The 21,815-nt window shown below is 37.6% G+C and overlaps 1 protein-coding gene across 1 annotated transcript in view; it reads left to right on the top strand.

The window, feature by feature from the left end:
- The window catches only part of LOC131149305 (casein kinase 1-like protein HD16), a 31,139-nt gene extending 9,581 nt beyond the window's left edge, over positions 1-21,558 (top strand). Inside the window, exons 12-16 of the mRNA XM_058099647.1 lie at positions 8,766-8,940; positions 9,735-9,825; positions 15,410-15,567; positions 20,591-20,779; positions 21,275-21,558. Of these exons, the coding sequence (XP_057955630.1) occupies positions 8,766-8,940; positions 9,735-9,825; positions 15,410-15,567; positions 20,591-20,779; positions 21,275-21,334 (673 nt within the window). The 3' untranslated portion in view covers positions 21,335-21,558. The remainder of the gene's footprint in view (positions 1-8,765; positions 8,941-9,734; positions 9,826-15,409; positions 15,568-20,590; positions 20,780-21,274) is intronic.
- The last annotated feature ends 257 nt before the right edge of the window (positions 21,559-21,815 follow it).

The raw sequence follows: 21,815 nt of genomic DNA, 5'->3' as shown, positions 1-21,815 counted from the left end.
CTATATAAAAAAATATCCTGTATGGGCCTAGTCCAAGTACAATATTGTATCTAACAAAAACATTCATACTTTCTAAGTTTGTTCATACAAAAATACCCTTCCAGGGACCTTTCCTGAGCAAAATATTAAGGGCCTGTTCAGTTGTGGAAAATAATTTTATTTTCCATTTCAAGTTTTTTTTTTTTAAAGAATTACAAAAGTGCTACCTTGATTTTCTAATTTTCCAACTTTTGTATAAAAAAGTTATAAAATGTCTTTTTATTGTTCTCCAACTTTCCTTTACAAATAATAAAAAACTGGAAAACTTGGTGGCATTTTGTAATTCTTTGGAATGCTGAAAATGGAAAATAAAAACAATTTTCCACAACCAAACAGGCCCCTAAAAACTGTAAAGCCCATTTTCACCCATGAAATTTTGATAAGATGATGCAAAGACAAAACACATGAAAATGAATTCCCTTTGGCACAAGGTCATTGGGAGTAAATTTTTTAGTCTCATCAGAATGGCTGGGGTACCAGAGTGGCGGTTGCCCAGCTCTTCTTCCCTCTCACTTGCTTCAAAATGGGTGATGTAAATTTGATCTAGTTTTGGGAGGATCTTTGGTTGGGGGAGGTTATCTTGGAGGCTTTGATGCTGCTTCTTTTCAGATTATCTTCCTTCCACAATGCTCTGATCTCTTGTTTTATTCTCTGCAGGGGTATAACTTTTACTTGGGATTTCCACTTTCTTAGGAATCTCGAGGAAAGAGAGGTTGATCAGCCCATCACCTTTTTAGAATCTTCTGTTCCTCATTGGAGGAGTGATTCTAGGGTGTGGTTAGGGGATTCTTTGGGTTCCTTTTTGTTTAAATTTTTTTCTTCATTTATTGAAACCTCCAACCCTCTCTTCTTTTCCTTGGACATTGGAATAATGTCATTTGGAAGACTAAGGTTTCTTTTAAGATCAAGGCATTTGTTTGAACTTTGTCTCTTATTGGGATTGATAAGAATGACTTTTTACTGGTAAGGAGGCTGTATAAAGGCCAGCAGTCTAGATATCTGTGCGATGTGCTTAGAGTCTATAATGAAACTGATGCACATCTCATATTCATCGTTGGATGGCACAACGCTGTTGTCTACCTTGTTCTCTAGTTTGGTGAAATGTGGGTAGCCTCACTGAGTGTGGCTGAATTCTTTTTGTTGCCATATTGAGGTTTTGGAAAGAGCATAAAAGGGGATGGCCGATGGTCTTGTGGATATATGTGATTTATGCTATTCTCTGGTTTGGTGGATTGAGAGACGGGAAAATTTTCAGCGCTAGAACTACTTCTTTATTCTTGATTTGGGATGGAGTAGTCTTTTTGCTTCTTGTTGGGCCCTCCTTTGGAATTTTTTGGGGGGTTTCATTTGTCTGATCTCCAACTGACTGGAGGACAGCACTTCAGCTGAGTACTGGTGGATTTCTTGCTCTCCGAAGCTTGTATTTTTGTTCATTTTTTAATGAATGATTTTTTTTCCCTTATAGTAAACACATAAAAAAATATATGTTTATATGCTGACACTACAAAGTCTATAGTCCAAAACTACTTGCTCAAGCTAATATATAAAAAATTCGTTTTTTCTTACAAAAATTTGATCAAATAATCCAGACAAAAAAAATGAATATGGATAGGCTTACAAAGAATTTGGCATTGTCAAAGGCATTCTGTTATGAAATGATGAATACTGTTCCTATAAAATAATCTAAACTCCATACAGAAGAGGTGAAATTTCATATTATCCTTATCAAAATTAATTATTCAATTTATTCGATCCATACTCAATCTATGAAATAATAAAAGAAATCAAAATATAAGGATGCTCTTATTATCTTGTATTAATACTTTCATTAGTTTTGGATTTGCCTGCATAGGCATATATAAGCACAAATTGTGCTTATGATATATTAAATACTGCTTTTTTGTTTTAACGAAAAAAACTGCGATCTCTAGTTCCTATTATATAAAATTAAATTAGTCACTTGCAATGTCTCATGGTAAATATGTGCTTCTAATATATTTGATATTGTTTTTAAACTACAATCTTTAGTTCATATTGTATAACAAAGTATATCCATTATAAAATTAAACTACCTCACTTGTAAAATGTTAGGGCAAATCTTGTGCTTATAATATATGTATTATATATATATGCATTACAACAGTCTTTAGTCCTACTGCTATATAATAAAATATATCCATTTATAAAATTAAATTGTAAGGGGGGCCTCAGCCCATCCAGATTGTTTTTGTGATATTTTGGAACTTGTTGTTTCAAAGCGGCAAAAAACTCTTGCGAAATTCCCATGACAAAACCTTGAGATACTTTTCACTTGTCTTCAGCAAGTCTGGGACCTTATTTCTGCAATTACTCAACTTTCACTTGCAAAATCTCGTGTGCAGTGCAGAGGATAAGTTTTCTAGTTATCATTTGTAGGTGCTGTCCTTTATGCTGTTGGATGAGTTAAATTATATATTAATGGGTGGTAGTGGGAGGAGAATTCAAATAAATGAAATGCAAGGTTTATCATGAAATATGAATACATAATCAACGACATACGAGTGTTATTATATGAAAGTGATGTGGCTGTGTGATCTTTATATAATATTTATGGAATGGTATAATTTCAGTAAGTATGAATGATGATGAGCAAAATGAGGACTTATGACTGGGACTAAGCAACAAAAAGTCGGTGGTGGGATGCTAGAGAGAGAGTGGGGGGGGGGGGGGATGATGGTGACAATTGATGTTGCTGCTTTCTTCTATTGACTGTGCCTATGCTTGCTGCCACTGCTTCTCTTCTTCCTCTAATCTACTTACGACAAGAAAACCAAAGCTTGGACTTTTATTTTTGGGTGTTTTGTTAGAAGTTATTTATGTCTTCTATTATTATTATTATTATTATTATTATTATTATTAAGTGTGTTGTATGTTAATTAGTGAGAGTTAGTAAGGGTATTATTGTCATTAGAATGTATGTAATTTGTATTATAAAGACCTATCTTCAAGTTAGGTAATTCATTTTAGTCAAATCTTAACATGGTATTAGAGCGTGATCCAACAAAAACACTATTACCCTCAGCCATCACTGGAAAACACCATTCCTGCAGCTGTCATTCCCAGATCCACCTCCATCCCATATTATTTCACAAAACCAACCATACGAACGAGCCCTCACGTGCTGGCCAAATGCCAGCAGGGCCGACCCCGCGCACCGTCGCGTGAGTGAAGTTCCAGCCACTTTTCTTTTTTCTTTTCCTCTGCCATGTTATTATTCCTTCTCTAGACTATATTATCAAGCTGTTAGGCCTGGTTTTTGCTAAAAAATTCAACCTTTTTCAACCATGCACTCCCGGTATTCTGTTAATCTCTGTTCAGGGTTTGTGAAGGCTTCTTTGTGAGTTTTTGGGAGCCTTGGCAGTGTTCGTATATTTAGTTGTGAGGCTGTGGCAGTGCTATATCTGTTGGTTATTTGTTCACCTTGTCCGTGGTTGTGTCGGTGCTTGACATAGTTTGTGATTGTCCCATTTAGTTTTGATTGTTCTTGTTGTTTTGGTGTGGTTGGATGGAAAGAACTATAATCAGTGGTCTAAAGCTGTTTAGATTTATTTAGCAGGATTAGGGAAATATGACCACTTGGGAAATATGACCACTTGCTCCAATCTGATCCTTATGATGAGAAGAGAAAAGACATGTGGGTTCAAGAAGATGCCTTGATTTTTTCCCTCTTATGGAATTCAATGGAGTCACTGATTGCATGGATGTGTATGCATCTAGATACGTGCAAGGAGATTTGGGATTATGTCAAACTTCTATACTCCAGTTACATTACATGTATGTATGATTTATCCTAGGAGTACTTTCAGTTACAGCAAGGAGATAGGAGTGTTGCAAATTATTTTGGAGAGAGGAAGTGTGTTAATGAGGAGCTTAACGTCGTGCAACCTTTAATCCCCGACGTTCATGAGATGCAGAAGTAGAGGGAGCTGATGACAGTTCTTCGTGTTCTAGCAAGCTTGAGACCTGAGTTTGAGGCAACACAATCCCAGATACTTAGTAGTGTCTAGCTGCCATCATTTATCGATGTTTATTCTTGTGTCCTTCGTGCTTCCTTTTAGCATGCATTCTCCTACTCTTGCATCTAGCTTTGCGAGGACAACCTTTGCTACTCAGGGTGATTCTAGTTTTCTACCAAACAATCGCAAAAGTTATCAAGGTTGTTCGAGTGGTCGTAGTGGTAGAGACGGACGAGGTAGAGGTGCTCCTCGCAAGTGTAGTAATTGTGGATGGAGTAATTATACTATTGAGCAGTGTTGGGATCTTCATGGCAGACCTTCACGTGTTGCAAATGCAGCCATCACTGACTTCACACCTTTGGGGGCAGCCAATGCAGTCACCACCGACTCCTCATCTTTGGGGCCGAGTGGGCGGCAACGTACTGTATCTAGTTAGAGGAAGAGTATTCCAAGTTCCAACAGTATCAAGCGTCACAACAAGCTTCTCTTCCCATTGCATTTCTTGCCCAAATAGGTAATAACACAATATGCTTGTCATCTAGTACTTCTCGTCCTAGTCCTTGGGTTATAGACTCCTCTGCCATTGATCGATCATATCACAAGTATATTTAACTTCTTCTACACTCTTTAATATCCTGCAAATTTACCATGTGTTACTCTTGTTGATGGATCCACCATTGCAATCAAGGAAATTGGGACTCTGAATCCCACTTCTTCTATATCTATTCCTTCGATTTTATATATTCCCAAATTTTCTTTCAATCTTATGTCTATTAGCAAAATTACTAAATCCATGAATTGTTTAGTGACATTCTTCCCTGATTATGTGGTTATTCTGGATTTGAAGACAAGGAAGACGATCGGCGAAGGGCGTGAAGTTGGACTCTATCACTTTGAGCCGCTATCTCCTTCTACCGCGTGCACTGTTGTTGCCACATCTTTCCAAATTCATTGTTGCCATGGTCATCCTTCATTGGAAAATTTAAAATTTCTTATTACTAGTTTGAGTTTTGTGTTTAGTCTCGATTGTGAGTCTTGTCAGTTGGGAAAGCACCATTGTGTTCCTTTCGCTTCCCGAGTCAATAAACGGGCTACAAGCCCTTTTGTGTTAGTTCATTATGATGTTTGGGGTCCTAGTAGGGTTGTGTCCAAGTTGGGTTTTCGGTGCTTTGTAACCTTTGCGGATGAATATTCAAGAATGACTTGGTTATATTTTATAAACGATCGTTTTGAGTTATTTCATGTATTTTGTGCCTTTCGTTATGAAATAAAGACTCAATTTGGATTGCTAATTCGAATACTTCAAAGTGATAATGCTAAAGAGTTTTTTAGTGCATAATTCACTACTTTTATGACTTACTTTGGTATTGTTCAACAATCATCCTATGCCGACACTCCGCAACAAAAAGGGGTTGTAGAAATAGGCATCTTCTTGAAATCACTCGCACGTTAGCATGTACCTAAAGTGTTTTGAAGTGATGCTGTACTTACTGCTTGTTATTTGATCAACAAAATGCCATCTTCTATTCTTGATGGTAAAATTCCCTACTCCATTCTCTTTCCTAATTCACCTGTATTTTCTCTTCCTCGTATATTTGGCTGTGTGTTCTTTGTTCATCAACTAACTTTTAGGGTGGATAAGTTGGATCCTCGTGCTGTAAAATGTGGCTTTCTGGGTTACTCATATACTGAAAAGGAATATTGTTGTTATAGTCCTGTGCTTCATTGCTTATTTGTATATGCCAATATTACCTTCTTTGAGTCTACACCTTACTACACCTAGTCACTAATTGCTTCTGAGCTTAATGTATCTCTTCCTTAGCCTAGTCTTCTAGATTCTACGTTGCTGTCCTTGCCCAACCAACCATCTGAGTCTCCATGTAGTTCGAGCCCTTCTTATCGTCTTGATCATCCTAATTTGTTGGTGTATTCACAACAACGGCTCCAAGAAAGAGAATCCCTTTTAGCTTCTGCTACCACGCCTTTGGTTTCCTCGTGTGATGATCATACTTCCCTTGATATTGATCCTCCTATTGCTATTCAGAAAGATCCCATTTCCAACTATGTTTGTTATGACTCCTTACCACCTTCCTATTATTGTTTTGTTATTGCTCTATCATCTACCATCCTTCCTAAATCTGTTTCGGTAGCTTTAGCTCATTCTGGGTGGAGGGATGCTATGGTTGAAGAGATGAATGCTTTGCATGACAATGGTGTTTGGGACTTGGTACCTCTTCCTCCTAACAAGTCTGTAGTTGGTTGTCACTGGGTTTACACTGTGAAAGTCAACCCTGATGGTTCAGTGGCTTTTCTAAAGGCCCGTATTGTTGCTAAGGTATACATGCAGGTGTATGGTTTGGATTATTCTGATGCTTTTTTTCTGGTTGCCAAACTTACATCAATACATTTGTTCATCTCCTTGGCTATTACTTGTCACTGATCTCTACATTAGTTAGATGTGAAAAATCCTTTCTTGCACGGTGACCTTGAGGAGGAGGTTTATATGGAGCAACTACCTGGGTTTGTTGCCCTGGGGGAGTCTGGCTTAGTGTGTCGGCTCAAGAAGACTTTATATGGTTTAAAATAGTCTCCTAGCTCATGGTTTGGTCGTTTTAGTGTTGTAATACTTGAGTTTGGTCCAACGGTATGCTGTGGATCATTCGGTGTTTTATCGCCATAGTTCATTTGGTAGGATCCCTCTTATTTATGTGGATGATATTGTTGTTACAGGTGATGATGATAAAGGTATTTAGAGTCTTAAAGTTTTTCTACAGGCTAAGTTTCAGACCAAAGATTTGGGATTGTTGAAATACTTCATAGGTATAGAAGTATCTAGATCTTGTATCGAAACTGTTTTATCACAGAGGAAATATGTTCTTGTCTCTTGGATGAAATTGGTTTGTTGGGAACAAAACCGATTGACACACCCGTAGATCCTAACACCAAGTTAGTGTCGAATATGGGCGATTTGCTACCTAATCCTAGACAATACAAGGGATTTGTTGGAAAGTTGAATTATCTCATTGTCACCTGGTCGAATATATCTTTTTCAATCAGTGTTGTGAGTCAATTTCTAGATTCTTCGAGGACAGGTCATTGAAACGTAGTATTTTGCATTTTGAGATATCTCAAAGGTGCACTCGGGAGAGGTCTTTTATATCGTGATTAGGGTCACACTTATATCCATGGATATACAGATGTAGATTGGGCTGGATCGCCTTCCGACTGGAGATCCACAACTAGGTACTGTATCTTGGTTAATGGTAATTTGGTTTCTTGGAAAAGTAAGAAACAAACTGTGGTGGCAAGGTCAAGTGCTGAATTAGAATATAGAACTATGGCTCATACTGCTTGTGAACTTGTCTGGTTCAGCCTATGAAATTGATGTGTGACAATCAAGTTACACTTCATTTTGCCTCCAACCCGATTTTTCATGAGCAGACAAAGCACATTGAAGTTGATTGCCACTTTGTTCGGGAGAAACTTGTGCAGAAGCTCATTACCACCGCTTATGTGAAGACAGATATGCAGCTTGCTGATTTGTTTACCAAAGCGTTGGGGGGTGCACGTGGTAAATTCATTTGTAACAACCTAGGAGCATATTGACATTTATGCTCCAGCTTGAAGGGGAGTGTTAGAGGTTATTTATGTATTTTATTGTTATTATTATTAAGAGTATTAGTATGTTAATTAGTGAGATAAAGTAAGGGTATTATTGTCATTAGAATGTATTTAATTTGTATTATAAATAGAGGGAGTGACATATCTTTTCAAGTTAGGTCATCTATTTTAATCTAATCTTAGCATATAACAATGAAGGATTTTTACACTAATAACAATTGGGCTTGGAGTAAATGTGGGAATCAATAGATCTCAAAATTCAATTCATGAAAAGAGTAAAAGAGTGCAATTTATGAAGTGGGGGTAAATCCATGCCAAATCTGCTCTTAGAGTGTGGATTTATGCGCAAGTTCAGAGCCTCCAAAAGGTGGGTTCAGTTTGTGCAACTCTGCAGCAACTTCTTCTGGGTCATTTTGACATGATGCAAATGCTTCTGCATGTATTATAGCCCATTGAGTTGCTCCCTAGGTCACCTTTTGGTTTTCACTGCATTAAATCCAGCGGTGTCCGTTGTTATTTCTCATATGATTTGGGCTGCGTTCTCAATATGATTAATATCTTGCTCCTTGGCATTCCCTTTGTTTAATAATGTGAACTTTTGCTTGCTTCTTTTTATATTACGTTGTCCTTCTATTGTCTTGTGAAGTTGTATAATTCCTTTGTTTAAAAAAATTGTAGCGGAGGATAGCTTACCTCCATGAAGTACTGTAATACCAATGCCGAGCTAAGCAAATAAGAACCAAAAAATTAAGCAACGTTCAATCTAGATTATAGTCATTCTAATTCAGAAGGTTTCTTATTACAAGAAAATTCCATTTGTCTACAAAGCACCAATCCAGTGGAGACAGATATTGCAGATTTATGTTATTGCTACTGTGAGACTGTGATAGAGATCTGAATGGAAGTGGGACCCTGGACTGCCACACTCATGGTCCCTGGTACAGTTGGAGGGTTTGCCGTGGTACCTGGTGTGGCTGATGCTGGAAGACATTCTTTCGCTTTGCTCTTGTTGAGCATGCTAAAGCCCAAAGTAATGATAACTGGCATTTGATGAATATGATTCTCTAATCTTGATGTTGCCTGATGTACTGATTATTATTCTGTGCACAGGTACCATTACAATGTTGCTGATGCAAGACTGGCCCAACATGTGGAGAAGGGGAATGCTGATGGTCTGCTTATAAGTTGTGTGGCATCTTGTACCAATCTTTGGGCTCTTATTATGGATGCTGGAACTGGTTTCACAAGCCAAGTTTACGAGCTATCACCTTTCTTTTTACACAAGGTGAGTTCTTATGAGCCACATTTTTATTACGTAAAATGTTAACAAACCAAGCCTTAAGTCCCATTAAGTGGGGTTGGCTGCATGAATCCTTTTCCACGAATTCACACGATCAAGTTCATATTCCTTGGACAGCTTAAGAGCTACTAAATCCTTCCTTATTATCTCATTCCATGTTATTTTAGGTCTATCCCTACCCCTTCTACTACAAATGGCAGTAACTAGCTTACTCCTAATTGGTGCACTATTTGGGTTGCTTTTCATGTGCCAAACCATCTAAGCTTCTCCTCCATTATCTTCTACCGGTGCTATGCCTAACTTCCTGCGAATATGTCCGTTCTTTGATTTATCCTTTAATGTTATACAGCTCATCCACCTTATCATTTCATTTCGGAAATTTTTACTTTTTGATTTTTTGTTTTTTTAGTTGCTCAACATTCTAATCCATGAAAACATGGCTATCCATCCTAGGGAGCTTTCCTTTTAATTTTAAGGATATTCTATGATCACATAGCACACCCGAAGCACTCCACCATTTTACCCAACCTGGACTTTGTATATATCCTCTTTGATTTCTCCTTCCAATTGCATGATTGATCCAAGTTCTCAAAATGTGCTAGTGCGATTAACTTCTTGACCTACCTTCAAGCTTAATATTTTCTCCAATATTCCTTCTACCATGGCTGAAATTAGATTTTATAACTTATCCTAAAAATTACATACTTTTATTTAATATTTTCATTTCAAATCTTAAAATTTATAGAACAGTCTATTAATTCAATGCTTCAACATGACAGGAATGGATAATGGAACAGTGGGAGAAGAACTATTACATCAGTTCTATAGCTGGTGCTAACAATGGAAGTTCCCTTGTGGTGATGTCCAAAGGTTTGTCTGCTTCATTGGGGATGCCTCTTGCTAAAAAAGAAAAAAAAAAAAAGGAAAAAAAAAAAGAAAGAGCCGTTTTGACCTGCATACTGATACTACCACCTAAAGTGAGAGCCCTGGAAGTCCCTGAGTGGCTTCTGGGGGATCTCTTCAATGCTCAAGTTAGATGAGGAGGTGAGAGCGGGGGAAAGGAGAGAAGGGACAGATTAGTGTTGTCTTACATTTGCCTCTTCTCTTTTCGATCCTTTATACCTTTGTTAGAGTGGGCCCAATTCCTCCTCCCTAAGTGTAAGATTTCCTTGTGCCTCATCATTAAAAGTTGAGGGGATTTATTATTGGTGGGTGCTGAAATGGAGCTTTGTTGTTTTCATGGTCCCTAAAGCTGGTTCTGTGGTGGTAATCAGGTTTATTATCAAGTGTGGGTTGCGTGAAAGGATTGCGCTTGCTGGGGGGAGGCCATTTCTGATCTGGTCTGGACACTGCTTGCACGCAATCACACCAGACTGATCTGGTTACATGTGTGGTGCAGGACCTTGATGGTCTGAACCTGTGTGTGTTTTGACACGTGATTTGTTTGAGCTGACCTGATCACATGAAGTGCACAGCCTTGCTGAACTGATCTGATTACTTGTTGTGTATGGCCCTTCTGTGCTGACATGATCACGTGAGGCGCATGGCCTCACTAACTTGATCATGTGAGGTTCCTGACCTGGCTGAGCTGACCTGATCTCGTGAGGCAGATGGCCTCGCAAAGCTGATCTAATCAGTTAGGGGGCCTTAATTCTTTGTTTCTCCTACAATTATATTTGTATGCACAATCTGCAAAGCAGTCTACGCACAGCTAATATTTTTACCTCCATCAAGTTGTGTGTTACAATCCTACGTTTTTGTACATGACACATGCAAGATGACCGGTTGGGCAGCCTTGAAGGGCATGGTGATCATATTGGATGGGTCGTGAAAGGAACTACGGTAAATTTGGACTCAGTTATGGAGATCATATGATGTAATTTGTGAATGTCATTATGATGTGGTGATGGATCCCGACAATTATCAAGGTGGCGTTCTCGGGCCAATGATGTATGATTCTTCAGACCCTAGATGGATGCTCATGGTAACATGAGAATATAATGGAAATGTTATATCTTTAGGGAAACACCACGTGAGCATCCTACTATCCCGAAGTGCCCTTTTGGGCACACACCATGAGGGGCAGGCTTTTGACACCATTAAGGGATGTCCTCTAGGCTTCTGTGTGGAGTTGGGAGCCCTATGGAACAGCCCATTGGAGACATGGAGACTGGGCGTGCATTTGTGTTGGCCTTGGGGTTTACCCTTGAATGATTTTGTTTTATGCCAAGTGTTGAGGGATGTTGAACATTTGTATGTCTATCTCGAGTAGTATATGGTGTTGCTTCCCCTAGCCCCAGCTTGCAGGTGGTTAGTACACTTACATTAGGAATGTTTTACCTTCAATTCTTGTGGAATGTGAGTTCAAGACCCTTACCGTTTGAGCCATGGCACTTCAGTGACAACCTTATAGGGACAAGGTTGTCGTGCCGTGAGACTTTACCACTGAATTGGATCCATGAGTGTTTCCATGTATTTGGATGACTACGGATTGGACTTGGTGTGGTCTTGTCGCCTCACAGGTGTCTCTGTTACATGTTGGATAGATAAAGGCAAAGGTAATTCTTGTGGCCTTGGAACTTTGTCGCCTTATGACAATTGGCATCATTAAGAGCTGAAATCAAATTGATATTGTTGGCTTCAATGCTCTAGTTGAAGCTTGAGATTTGGCATTGAGTGGGGAAGGATCAACCCACCCATGGGTGTGTTTTGGTCACTCTCCCCTTCAATGGTGTTGTTATTTGGGTGGTTTGGCCGATACTAGCTTTTGATATCTTTCTATGAGGAAATAAGGATGCTTGAGATTACCCTATACCTCGGGTGTAGGGGATACGAGGTTTTTTTGTGGGAGCTAACAACTAAGATGATTTAGAATGCTCTGTGCCTTTGAGGCAGATATTGATGCCATACAATAAGATTACACTTATTTTGGTTGGCACTGGAGTTTGGATGGTGATCTCTGGGAAGATTTTTGTGGTGTCATCATTACATACTCAGAGGTGATATTCTTAGATATATGGAAATGGATGATTTCGGGAGTTTTGCCGAAGGTGTCTTTCACCTAAACTTAGGGTCATATTCCATAGAGAGAGGTAGAATTCTTGGATTTCTGGGAAAGCAAAGGAGAGTGGTGAAAGCTCTTGTGCAGCTAATCCCCAAGCCGCTTGAGTACAGCTTCTATACTGTTCATAGTGGTCTGACGGAAACCTAGTTAGGTGTGTACTCGAAGGGAAGTGCAAATGTTGCTTAGAGTATGGTAGTCAAAGGCGCAAGGCAGACTGATGCTCAAAGGGCACCTGAAGCCTAGGCACGAGCTGAAGGTGCCCGCCTCACGAAGTTGAGGTCCACCTTAGCACTACTATTTGAGTTTTGAGATGTCAAAATATTCAGTACTAGAACATAAAAATGAATATTATAACCCTAGTTTTCAATAATATGCTATACTCATGCCATAAGTTCCACAAAATGGGAGTAGAAATAAGGAGCAGGAAACGAAAAAAAAAAAGAAAAGGAAAAAGCAGCAGCAGTGCGGCTGTGACTGAGATGCCAGTAGGCAGCAGGAGCAAAAAAAATAGAGCACTTTCCAAATAAAACGGCAAAAAAAGTTCGAAGAAAAGAAAGGAAAAAAAAAACATTAAAGAAGGGAGCTCAGGGTAGTAGAGCAGTTTAGAATAAGACTGAGTAGCAGCAGAGAAGAAATTTCAGAAGGTGAAGAAATTCCAAAAAAAAAAAGAAAAAAAAAAAAGAAAAGAGGAAGACACAGCTGAAAGAAAAAAATTCAAAAGGGGATTTGCAGCTCTGACTGAGAGCAGCACAGCAGGGTCTAGAAGATGAAAAGAAGAAATATGTCTGAGAGCAGCTGAGCAGATGTGCCATTGTTAGAGGGCATTGGGGTTTGGTTGTTGGAGGGCATTGTACCCATGTTTGCTAATGGGCAGATGTGCCATGCAAGCCAAAAGGGTCTTTTGTGTTTTGTGCAGGTGATTTCTATGCAACTCAACTAGAGGGCAGATTATTTAGAGTTTGCTGTGAAAGCGTGAGTTTGAGATGAGAAAGCCAGAGTTAGTGGAAATAGAAATTCAGTCACAGTGACTTGGGTTTGGGGCTGGAATGTAGGACAATTAGAAGCATGAATTGGTAGCAAATGCTTGTGTTTGAGGTGAGAATTGGTCCATGTACTGTGAGGATTAGTGATTTTTAGCTTAAATCTTCTCAATGGTATGTTTCATTGGCAAGATGGTGGATGGGTGAATGTTTTTGTAGTTCGAATATTAGAGGTTGTAGAGAGATCTTGAAAGGAGCATGCTCACGGTCATGATTGTAGATTGGTGGAATGGATGCTCAAATTTTGATTTTTGATTTGGAAGTGTGAATTGGTTACACTTTAAGAAACTTGGGAGATGCAGATTTTATTTTTGGGGTCATATGTCAAGATTTAGACTTGATTTTACTTCTGTTGGGGTAGTCCTACCTACCAGTGATGAAAGCAGAGAAAGAAAAGTTGTGGAGTCTTCATTATAAGTGTTCATTAAGAAGAGGGGGATTGAAATGAACTTCTAGATGATTAAGAGTTGGGGGCAACGTCTAGGTGTTTGGATTTTGTAGGGGTCTTGGAGTTGGGATATAGTCGTCACTTGAATGATGGGTCTGATTTGGGGTATCTCAATTGTTCTCAAAGCTTGAGGTGGACATTAAGAGGTAGTTTGCCTTGGTGAACTAGAGGATTGGTCTTCAACTCAGCTTGTGAGGGAGTTTTGCTTTCGAGGGGGCAATGACAAAATACTGATTCATAGCAAGGATGATGGGGAATTAGAGAGCAAAATGTTGTTTTTAGAGGAAGTTGAATATTAGTTTGGGTTTTGTTTGGAACCTAACTTTGTATTTGGGAATGTCTTCCATGAGGGTCTTCTAATGATATTGGGTTTAGGTCTTTGTTAGAAATCATAATTAGATTGTTTATTGTGGAGAAGATTGGTTTGAGCCTTGTTTTTCTATGGGTTTTTGCTTTGTGTTTTTGGTTGGTTAAGACTAATGTGTGTTTTAATTGACGAGGACGTTGATAAGATGAAGTAAGATGTTAGGGTCCTACATTTTTGCATCCACCATACATGCTAGATGGCTGGTTGGGCAGCCTTGGAAGGGCATGGTGATCACGTCAAATGGGCTGTGCAAGGAACTATTGTAAACTTGGATACAATTATGGAGATGTCATAGGACATACTTTGAATGTCAAGAGTGATGATGTGTATCCAGACAGTTATGATGTGTGGTTCGTTGGATCTTAGATGGTTAATCGTGTAGAGAGAGTGTGGCAGAAATATTACATCTTTAGGGGGACCGTTAGGTGATCGTCTTACGACTTCTAGGCTCCGGTGTCTTTTTATGTAGTGAGCACCTCAGTGAGCGCTTGGGAACAGACTCTTCACATCCTTGAGGGTTGTCTTGGGCTTCAGCGTGTGATTGTAGTCCCATCGACAACTTATTACAAAATGAGGTCATGGGTCACTCTCAACTCGAAGGTCGGGATGTGCATCTGTGTTGGCTCTGGGGTTTATGCTTAAGTGGTGGCATCTTATACAGATTGGACTATTGAGGGATGTTGAAACTTTGTATATTTGTCTTGAGTAGTATATGGTGTCACTTCTTTTGGCCTCAGCTTGTGGGTGGTTAGTAACAACTAACAAGTACACTTACAGGAAAAACGTGTCATGGGGATCGGAGTTACCTTCAATGCATGTGGATTGTGAGTTGAACACCCGTATTGCTTGTTATTGTTCCTAGGTGAAACACAACCTTAAATGGAACAAGGGTCGTCATGCCACAAGACTTGACCACCGAATTGCATTCATGAGAGTTTCCATGTATTTGGATGAGAGCTGGACAGGACTTGGTGTAGCCTTCTTGCCGCACGGGCATGACTATGTCATATGCTGTGCAAATTAAGTGAAAGCTGATTCTTGTGGCCTTGGAACTCTGCTGCCCCATGACATAGTGCTTCCTTCATCTCTTTGTGTATGCTCGTTGCTTCTATTTTTAAGTTCTTGATGATGAGAAGTTGCTTTGTTGGGTATTAATGAGATTTGGGTATTTGGCCGCCATTAAGTGTTTTTTCTTTTATTTTATTTTATTCCTCTAGTGTTCTTTTTGGCTTCTGTAAGTTATGTTCTCATGTTTTATGGTTATGAATTATCAAGCAAGGCATTAAGAAAATTAGGAAGCTTGTTTAACAATGCTTTTAGCTTATTAGGGATATCCTGCACTCATGAGTTCTTTTTCTATTGTAATTTGGCTCTTTGATGTTCCATGCATGTGTTATTTAATTATGTTTTGTTGTAATTATTTTCTGTTTTATTTCTCAACCTTGTATACTCTGACCCTGGGGTTTTGATGGGACAATTTTTTAAAGCTTTTTAGTTTCTTTTTTCACCACCAATTCATGAATAAATTTCTACAGGCACCCAATATACGCAGCAGTCTTATAAAGTGAGTGATTCTTTCCCTTTCAAGTGGATAAACAAGAAGTGGAGAGAAGGGTTTCATGTGACATCTATGGCAACAGCTGGAAATCGATGGGGTATTGTTATGTCTCGCAATGCTGGCTTTAGCGATCAGGTTTAGCTTCATTTCTCTTCTCCTTGAAAACTGCTGTTTTTCTTTTTGAATAATATTTTAAATATTCCTTTTTTGATTTACTTTTGCTTCGAGGCACATGGGTTGGTGGGGATAAATGAATATTCTGGAGTTTGAATGCTGTTTGCTTCTACAAACTATGTTTTTTTCCTGCATTTTTCTTCTTTTTTTTTTTGGTTTTCAAATTATTATGCAACTTGATGTTTTCCTGCATTACTTCGTTGAGTGCAATCAACCCCACTGATGAATTTGTAATTAATTAATTTATCTATGGACTAATCAAATTTGAGAAACCCAGGTTTGTTCAATGGTGGATTCATAATATCCTGACATACAAATTTTTTGGAGAAATTATTTTATGTACATACATATATACATATGTAAATATTTGCATATATACAAATATAAATTATTTCTAATAGAAAACAATCACATTTGATGAATAATTTTTCACAGCATGCTACTTGATAAAGTTGATAGCTGAAATGATGAAGTGATGAAGACTTGTAAATGCCTATTTACTAATGTCTATGACCCACGTAGAGATATTGAACTGGATCAAATAAAGAGTTTATTTTTTCTTATAAAAAATGATCATTTAGTTTTAAAATGAAAAATATACATTTTGCGAAAAACATGTGGTAAACTGTATACATGGTCTCCTTTTTGACGAGGAGCTGGGGAAGAAATAGAATTTTTGGAAGTTGGGGGTGAGGTTGGGGGGGGGGGGAGTATCATTTGAGGATATGGGGCTCAAGTAACCAAGCATGGTTCATAGGTCATTTGAGGATAGTTGGGAGGAACAACCATGAATGAACTTTTTCCAAATGCTTACAAATTATGGGGATGGAACCTTATCTATCATAAGGTTTGGGAATTTTAACTATACACAACATAGAGTCTTAGTGTTAGATATATGTATTAAAAAATGGAAGAAAAAGGATAAAATAAACCAGTGTTAGAGAACTAGATGGTGGAACTTAAAAGGAGAAAATGTAATAAAATTTAAAAATAAAATGATCAAATATGGGGATTGGACCATAGAGGATGGGATAGATACAAATACTCCTTGGAATAGATTAGCTAGCTCTATTAAAAAGATAGCAAAAGAGATTTTAGGTGAATCAAGGGGAAGATTCTCGAATAGCAAAGAGAGTTGGTGGTGGGATAAAGATGTATAAAAAATCATAAAGACAAAAAGAATTTGGTATAAAACGTGGCAAAAATGTAGAAAGAGAGATAACTTTGAAAAATATGAGGAGACAAGGAAAGATGCAAAAAAAGGCTGTTCGTGAAGCTAAATATAGATCATTTAATAGTTTGTATGATAGATTAGTTACAAAAGAAAGGGAAAGAGATATATTTAAACTTGCTGAAGTTAGAGAAAGGAAGAGCAATGACTTAGGAAATGTAAAATGTATAAAAAGTGAGGATGATATTGTCTTGGTTAAGGACGAAAATATTAAAGAAAGATGACGAAGTTACTTTAGTAAGTTTAACGAAAACCAAATAGAAGGCTTAAACTTAGAATTGTCAAATGGGGAAAAGACTAAAAATATAAGATATATTTGCAAAATTAGAGTTAATGAAGTTAAGTTTGCACTAAAAAAGATGAAAAATGGGAAAGTTATGGGATTAGATAACCATCCCAATTGAAGTTTGAAAATGCTTAGGTGATAATGAAATTATATGGTTAATTAATTTATTTAATACAATTGTAAAAACTAAGAAAATGCTAGATGAATGGAGAAAAAGCACTTTAATACCTATATATAAAAATAAAAGAGATATTCAAAATTGTAATAACTATTATGGAATTAAACTTATGAGTCATCATACGATGAAACTATGAGAAAGGGTAGTTGAACAAAGATTAAGGTTAGAAACAAAGATCTTAGAAAATCAATTTGGTTTTATGCCTGGAAAATCTACCACAGAAGCTATTTATCTTTTAAGAAGATTAATGGAAAAGTTTAGGGAAAAGAAGAGGGACTTGCATATGATATTTATTGACCTTGAGAAAGCATAGGATAAGATACCTAGGGAAGTTCTATGGTGGGTTTTAGAAAAAAAGGGTGTATGTTGTAGGTATACCGATGTCATTAAGGATATGTACGATGGAGTAATGACTAGTGTAAGGACTATAGATGGAGAAACTAGAGAATTTCCAATCACTATAGGTGTACACGAAGGATCTTCTTTGAGTCCTTATCTTTTTGCTTTAGTGATGGACCAATTGACTAAGAGTATTCAAAAGAAGGTTCCATGGTGTATGTTGTTTGCAGATGATATTGTATTAATTGATGAAACTAGGGACTGAGTAGAGACTGAGTTATAATTATGGAGAGAAGCTTTGGAATTTAGAGGCTTTAGGATAAGTAGAAATAAAACAGAATATATGAAATGTAATTTTAGTAATGATAGGAGGAATATTGGAGACAAAGTTAAACTTGATGTTGAAGAAATAAATAACACTTGTAGATTTCGATACCTTGGATCTATTATGTAAGTTGAAGGAGAAATTGAAGATAATGTAATGCATAGAGTTAAAGCAGGTTGGGTAAAATGGAGAAGTGCTTCAAGTGTGCTATGTGATTGTAGAATACCTTTAAAATTAAAAAGGAAGTTTTATAGGACATCTATAAGACCAGCTATGCTATATGGATCGGACTGTTGGGCAACGAAGAAACATAATATCCAAAAAGTAAAAGTTGCCGAGATGAGAATGCTTAGATGGATGAGTGATATAACATTGAAAGATAAATTAAGGAATGAACATATTCGTGGTAAGTTAGGTGTGACTCTTATAGAAGATAAGATAAGGGAGGGACGACTCAGATGGTATGAACACTTGCAATGTAGGCCATAGTGCACCTGTGAGGAAGAGTGATTTAGTTACCGTGGGGGGTTAGTAGAAGGGATAAGGGTAGACTTAAAATAACTTGGGAGGAGATAGTGAGTAAATATTTAATATCCTTAAATCTATTAAAAGAAATATTCCATGATTGCATAAATTAGCGGAAAATGATTCATATAGCCGACCCCACTTAGTGAGACTAAGACTTGGTTTTTTTGTTGTTTTGTAATAAAATATAAGTGCAAAATTGTATTTTTCACTTTCCCTGCACCCGGCCTAAATTTTGTTCTGCCCCTAGTAAGTAGTTGTATAAATGCAAGGATTTTTTTTTATTTTTATTTTTTGCATTAGAAGTATAAGTAAGAATTCAATAACTTAATAATTAGCTTTTGTGCCCTTTGGAATGCTCAAAATTGTTTTAAGGTTGCACAGGTGCACTAATGCATAATGGGTACTGGATCACAAGGCACAAGCCTGCACTCAAGTAAGGTTTAGCACACATTTTTTAAAAAGCATATAAAAAAGGTTATGTAATGAATTTATGAATTATCAATTTAGCTCCATTTTTATATAAATGATAATATGTGAACTCTATTGATCTAGGTGCTAGCAGGGCACATTCAATTAAGTCATTGAGTAGTTATCAATAGTGTGTTCAATTATTTTCTGTTTTTCTGGATTGAAATAGAAATTTGCTTTATTTTCATGTCTTTGTAGTATTTGGAGAAGTTTTGGATCAAACCGAGGTGAGCTAGAATATACAGTGGTTGATCTCCGTCATAGTCCAGAACCTGTAACTGATTAACAACAGCATTAAGAGCAATCTTTTGAAATTCATTCCCTTGAATTTTAAATTGTAAATTTTGAGCGAAAATAATTTACTAAAGCCTTAATTTTCAGGGGATGTCCCCAAACTTGAAATTTGGAGAACCAGTGTCTTGTAAATTTCTGATTTTATTATTGAAAGGGAGTTAAATTGTTGTTTTTCGCTTTAAATCTTTTTAGGAAATGAAAAAGGGAAGAGCAACTATGAAAAGGAAAGGGTGAATGTTATTAAGTTAGACAGAAAAAAAATCCTACACACAAAAAAAAATTGCATAAATATGCATCAAGTACAACCTTTCATGTGCTTGGTGTTTGGCCAAAAAGTCATTGTCTTGTTGCTAGAATGTTGCTCCCCTCACTTGATGCTACTTTAAGCATGGGCCTTGGTAACTGGGTGAACAGCTGACCTCAGCTTCAACATATTTTGGCTTGGTTCACTAAATAAACGAGCTACAAAATTATGCCTAAGCTTGATTGTTTTTAAACGAGCCTAAACTAGCCAAGCTCAGTTTTCAAGTTTGACTTGTTTACCAGACAAGCCGAAAACAAGCCAAGTGTAACCTGGTTCAATTTTACTGTTTCTATTTGGTGAGCTTGAAAATTGAGCTCAGAATCATAAATATAGCTCAAGCAAGTGCCGATTGAGCCACACTTTTTCAAGCTTTTGACAAATGGCTTAATTTGTTTATAAATTTTGGAAAGTGGATGGAAAAAAAAGAAAGAAAGGAAAACAAAGAGAGATGCCCTATCAGCCATAAGCTAGACTAAATGGGCTGTTCACAAAAATCTAATGAGTTGAGCTCAACTTTGTTCAAGCTTGGCTTGTTTATTGAACAAGCTTTGAAAATCAGGCTTGGGAGTTGGTTGCTATTAAATGAGCTCCAGTGAGCCTTTACTGAGCTGAGCCACCAACCTGTTCATCTATGACTTGGTTTATTTTGCAGCCGTAAGCATCTTTGTGGCTGAGGTGCACTTTTGACACCATGCCTTTGTCTCTCTTTGTCAGCATGTACTATTTATTCTCTTGATTGCATGTTATCTAGATGGAACTTCATTTGGTTTGTTGAGTGCATTGTTTACTTCTAATGAAATCGTCATTGACTAGTAAATCTGCATTGCTCAAACAAAGTTTGCATTGGTAAGATTTATCTAGCAGATTGTTAGTGATCTCATCTGTGCTGACTTGGATTGAACTGTAGTCTAAAATGATTGTTCCTGGTCAGTTTCACATGGCCTGGGCTCTAAAAACTAATTTGATCTGAAAACATATTATATGTGGATTTATTTAGCAATGGCTTCACCTCTCTCTCTCTCCCTCTGTAGGTTGTCGAGCTTGATTTTCTCTACCCAAGTGAGGGAATCCACAAACGTTGGGATACTGGTTATCGAATAACATCAACAGCTGCTACTTGGGATCAAGCCGCTCTTATCTTGAGTATGCCCAGGCGCAGGCCTGGGGATGAAACCCAGGAAACTTTACGTACATCCCAGTTTCCAAGCACGCACGTGAAGGTAAATACTAGATGGAACTGTTCAGTTACATTTGTCGAGATTGTCTACTAAATCAAGAAGGCAGCCATTTGTGGTCCACTGCGTCTTTGCTTCAAACATGGGGAAGTCTTGTTTTTGGTAGCACACTATTTGCTTGTGTTTCTTGAGATACATGTGGAATTCTTTACCAACTCATGGCCTCTACCAGTCCACCTTGCTGGCCAATTATATGCTGCCAATGCCACATTGTCACTGGGAGCAGTTCATTTTTTAGGTGTCACCTTGTTTCGTCTGTCTTCAAGAACATTTACCCAAAAATTCTCTGGTCACAGGATGAATCTTTCTGGGATGCTAAAGTCTCTGATTGGTTATAATTTTTCTGTTCAGAGTCAAACTGGCTTCCAAATGAATAACTGATCTTCCCCGTCTTTTTTTCCTTCTCTTTGCCTTTTCTTTTTTGTTAGGAAGAAGGTTACCAGAGTGGATTCACTGACTTGGTTTTGTATCAATCTGCAGGAAAAATGGGCAAAGAATCTCTATCTGGCTTGTGTGTGCTATGGACGAACTGTATCATAAATCTCGGAATCTGTGGAAAAAGAAAAGCAAATCAGTGTATTTTGTGTACCTTTTTTAGCCCCACTGCACAGTCTCTTGCACCAATTGTAAAAACTGGTAGTAGGGGCTTCAGCTGCTGCAGCAGTTATTGTTCTCACCCCTTATATGGTTTTTGTGTTTTATTGCTGCTTGTATTATTGGCTAAATACTGAAGTTTCTAAATCATGATGTGTATGCATTGCTTATTTTTTTTTTGGGTGATTCTGGTTGCAACTTGCCTTGATTTTTTATGGGGATAGTCCTTGTTTTAAGGCTGCTTTGGAGCTTGACGGCTGGAAAGAAACATATGAAAGAATTTAAAATAGTAGAATAGTAAAATATAGAATAAATCAATGAAAAAATTCTTTATTTTACATGCAGTAGCCTCTGGTTTTTGTTAATCTCAATCACTTGTGAATGATTTTTATTTTTAATGATAGTTGAGAGACTATGTCCAAGATTT

Source organism: Malania oleifera, chromosome 2 (assembly GCF_029873635.1).
Source record: "Malania oleifera isolate guangnan ecotype guangnan chromosome 2, ASM2987363v1, whole genome shotgun sequence".
Taxonomy (NCBI): Eukaryota; Viridiplantae; Streptophyta; class Magnoliopsida; order Santalales; family Ximeniaceae; genus Malania; species Malania oleifera.
This window is presented reverse-complemented; position numbering and strand designations above follow the sequence as displayed.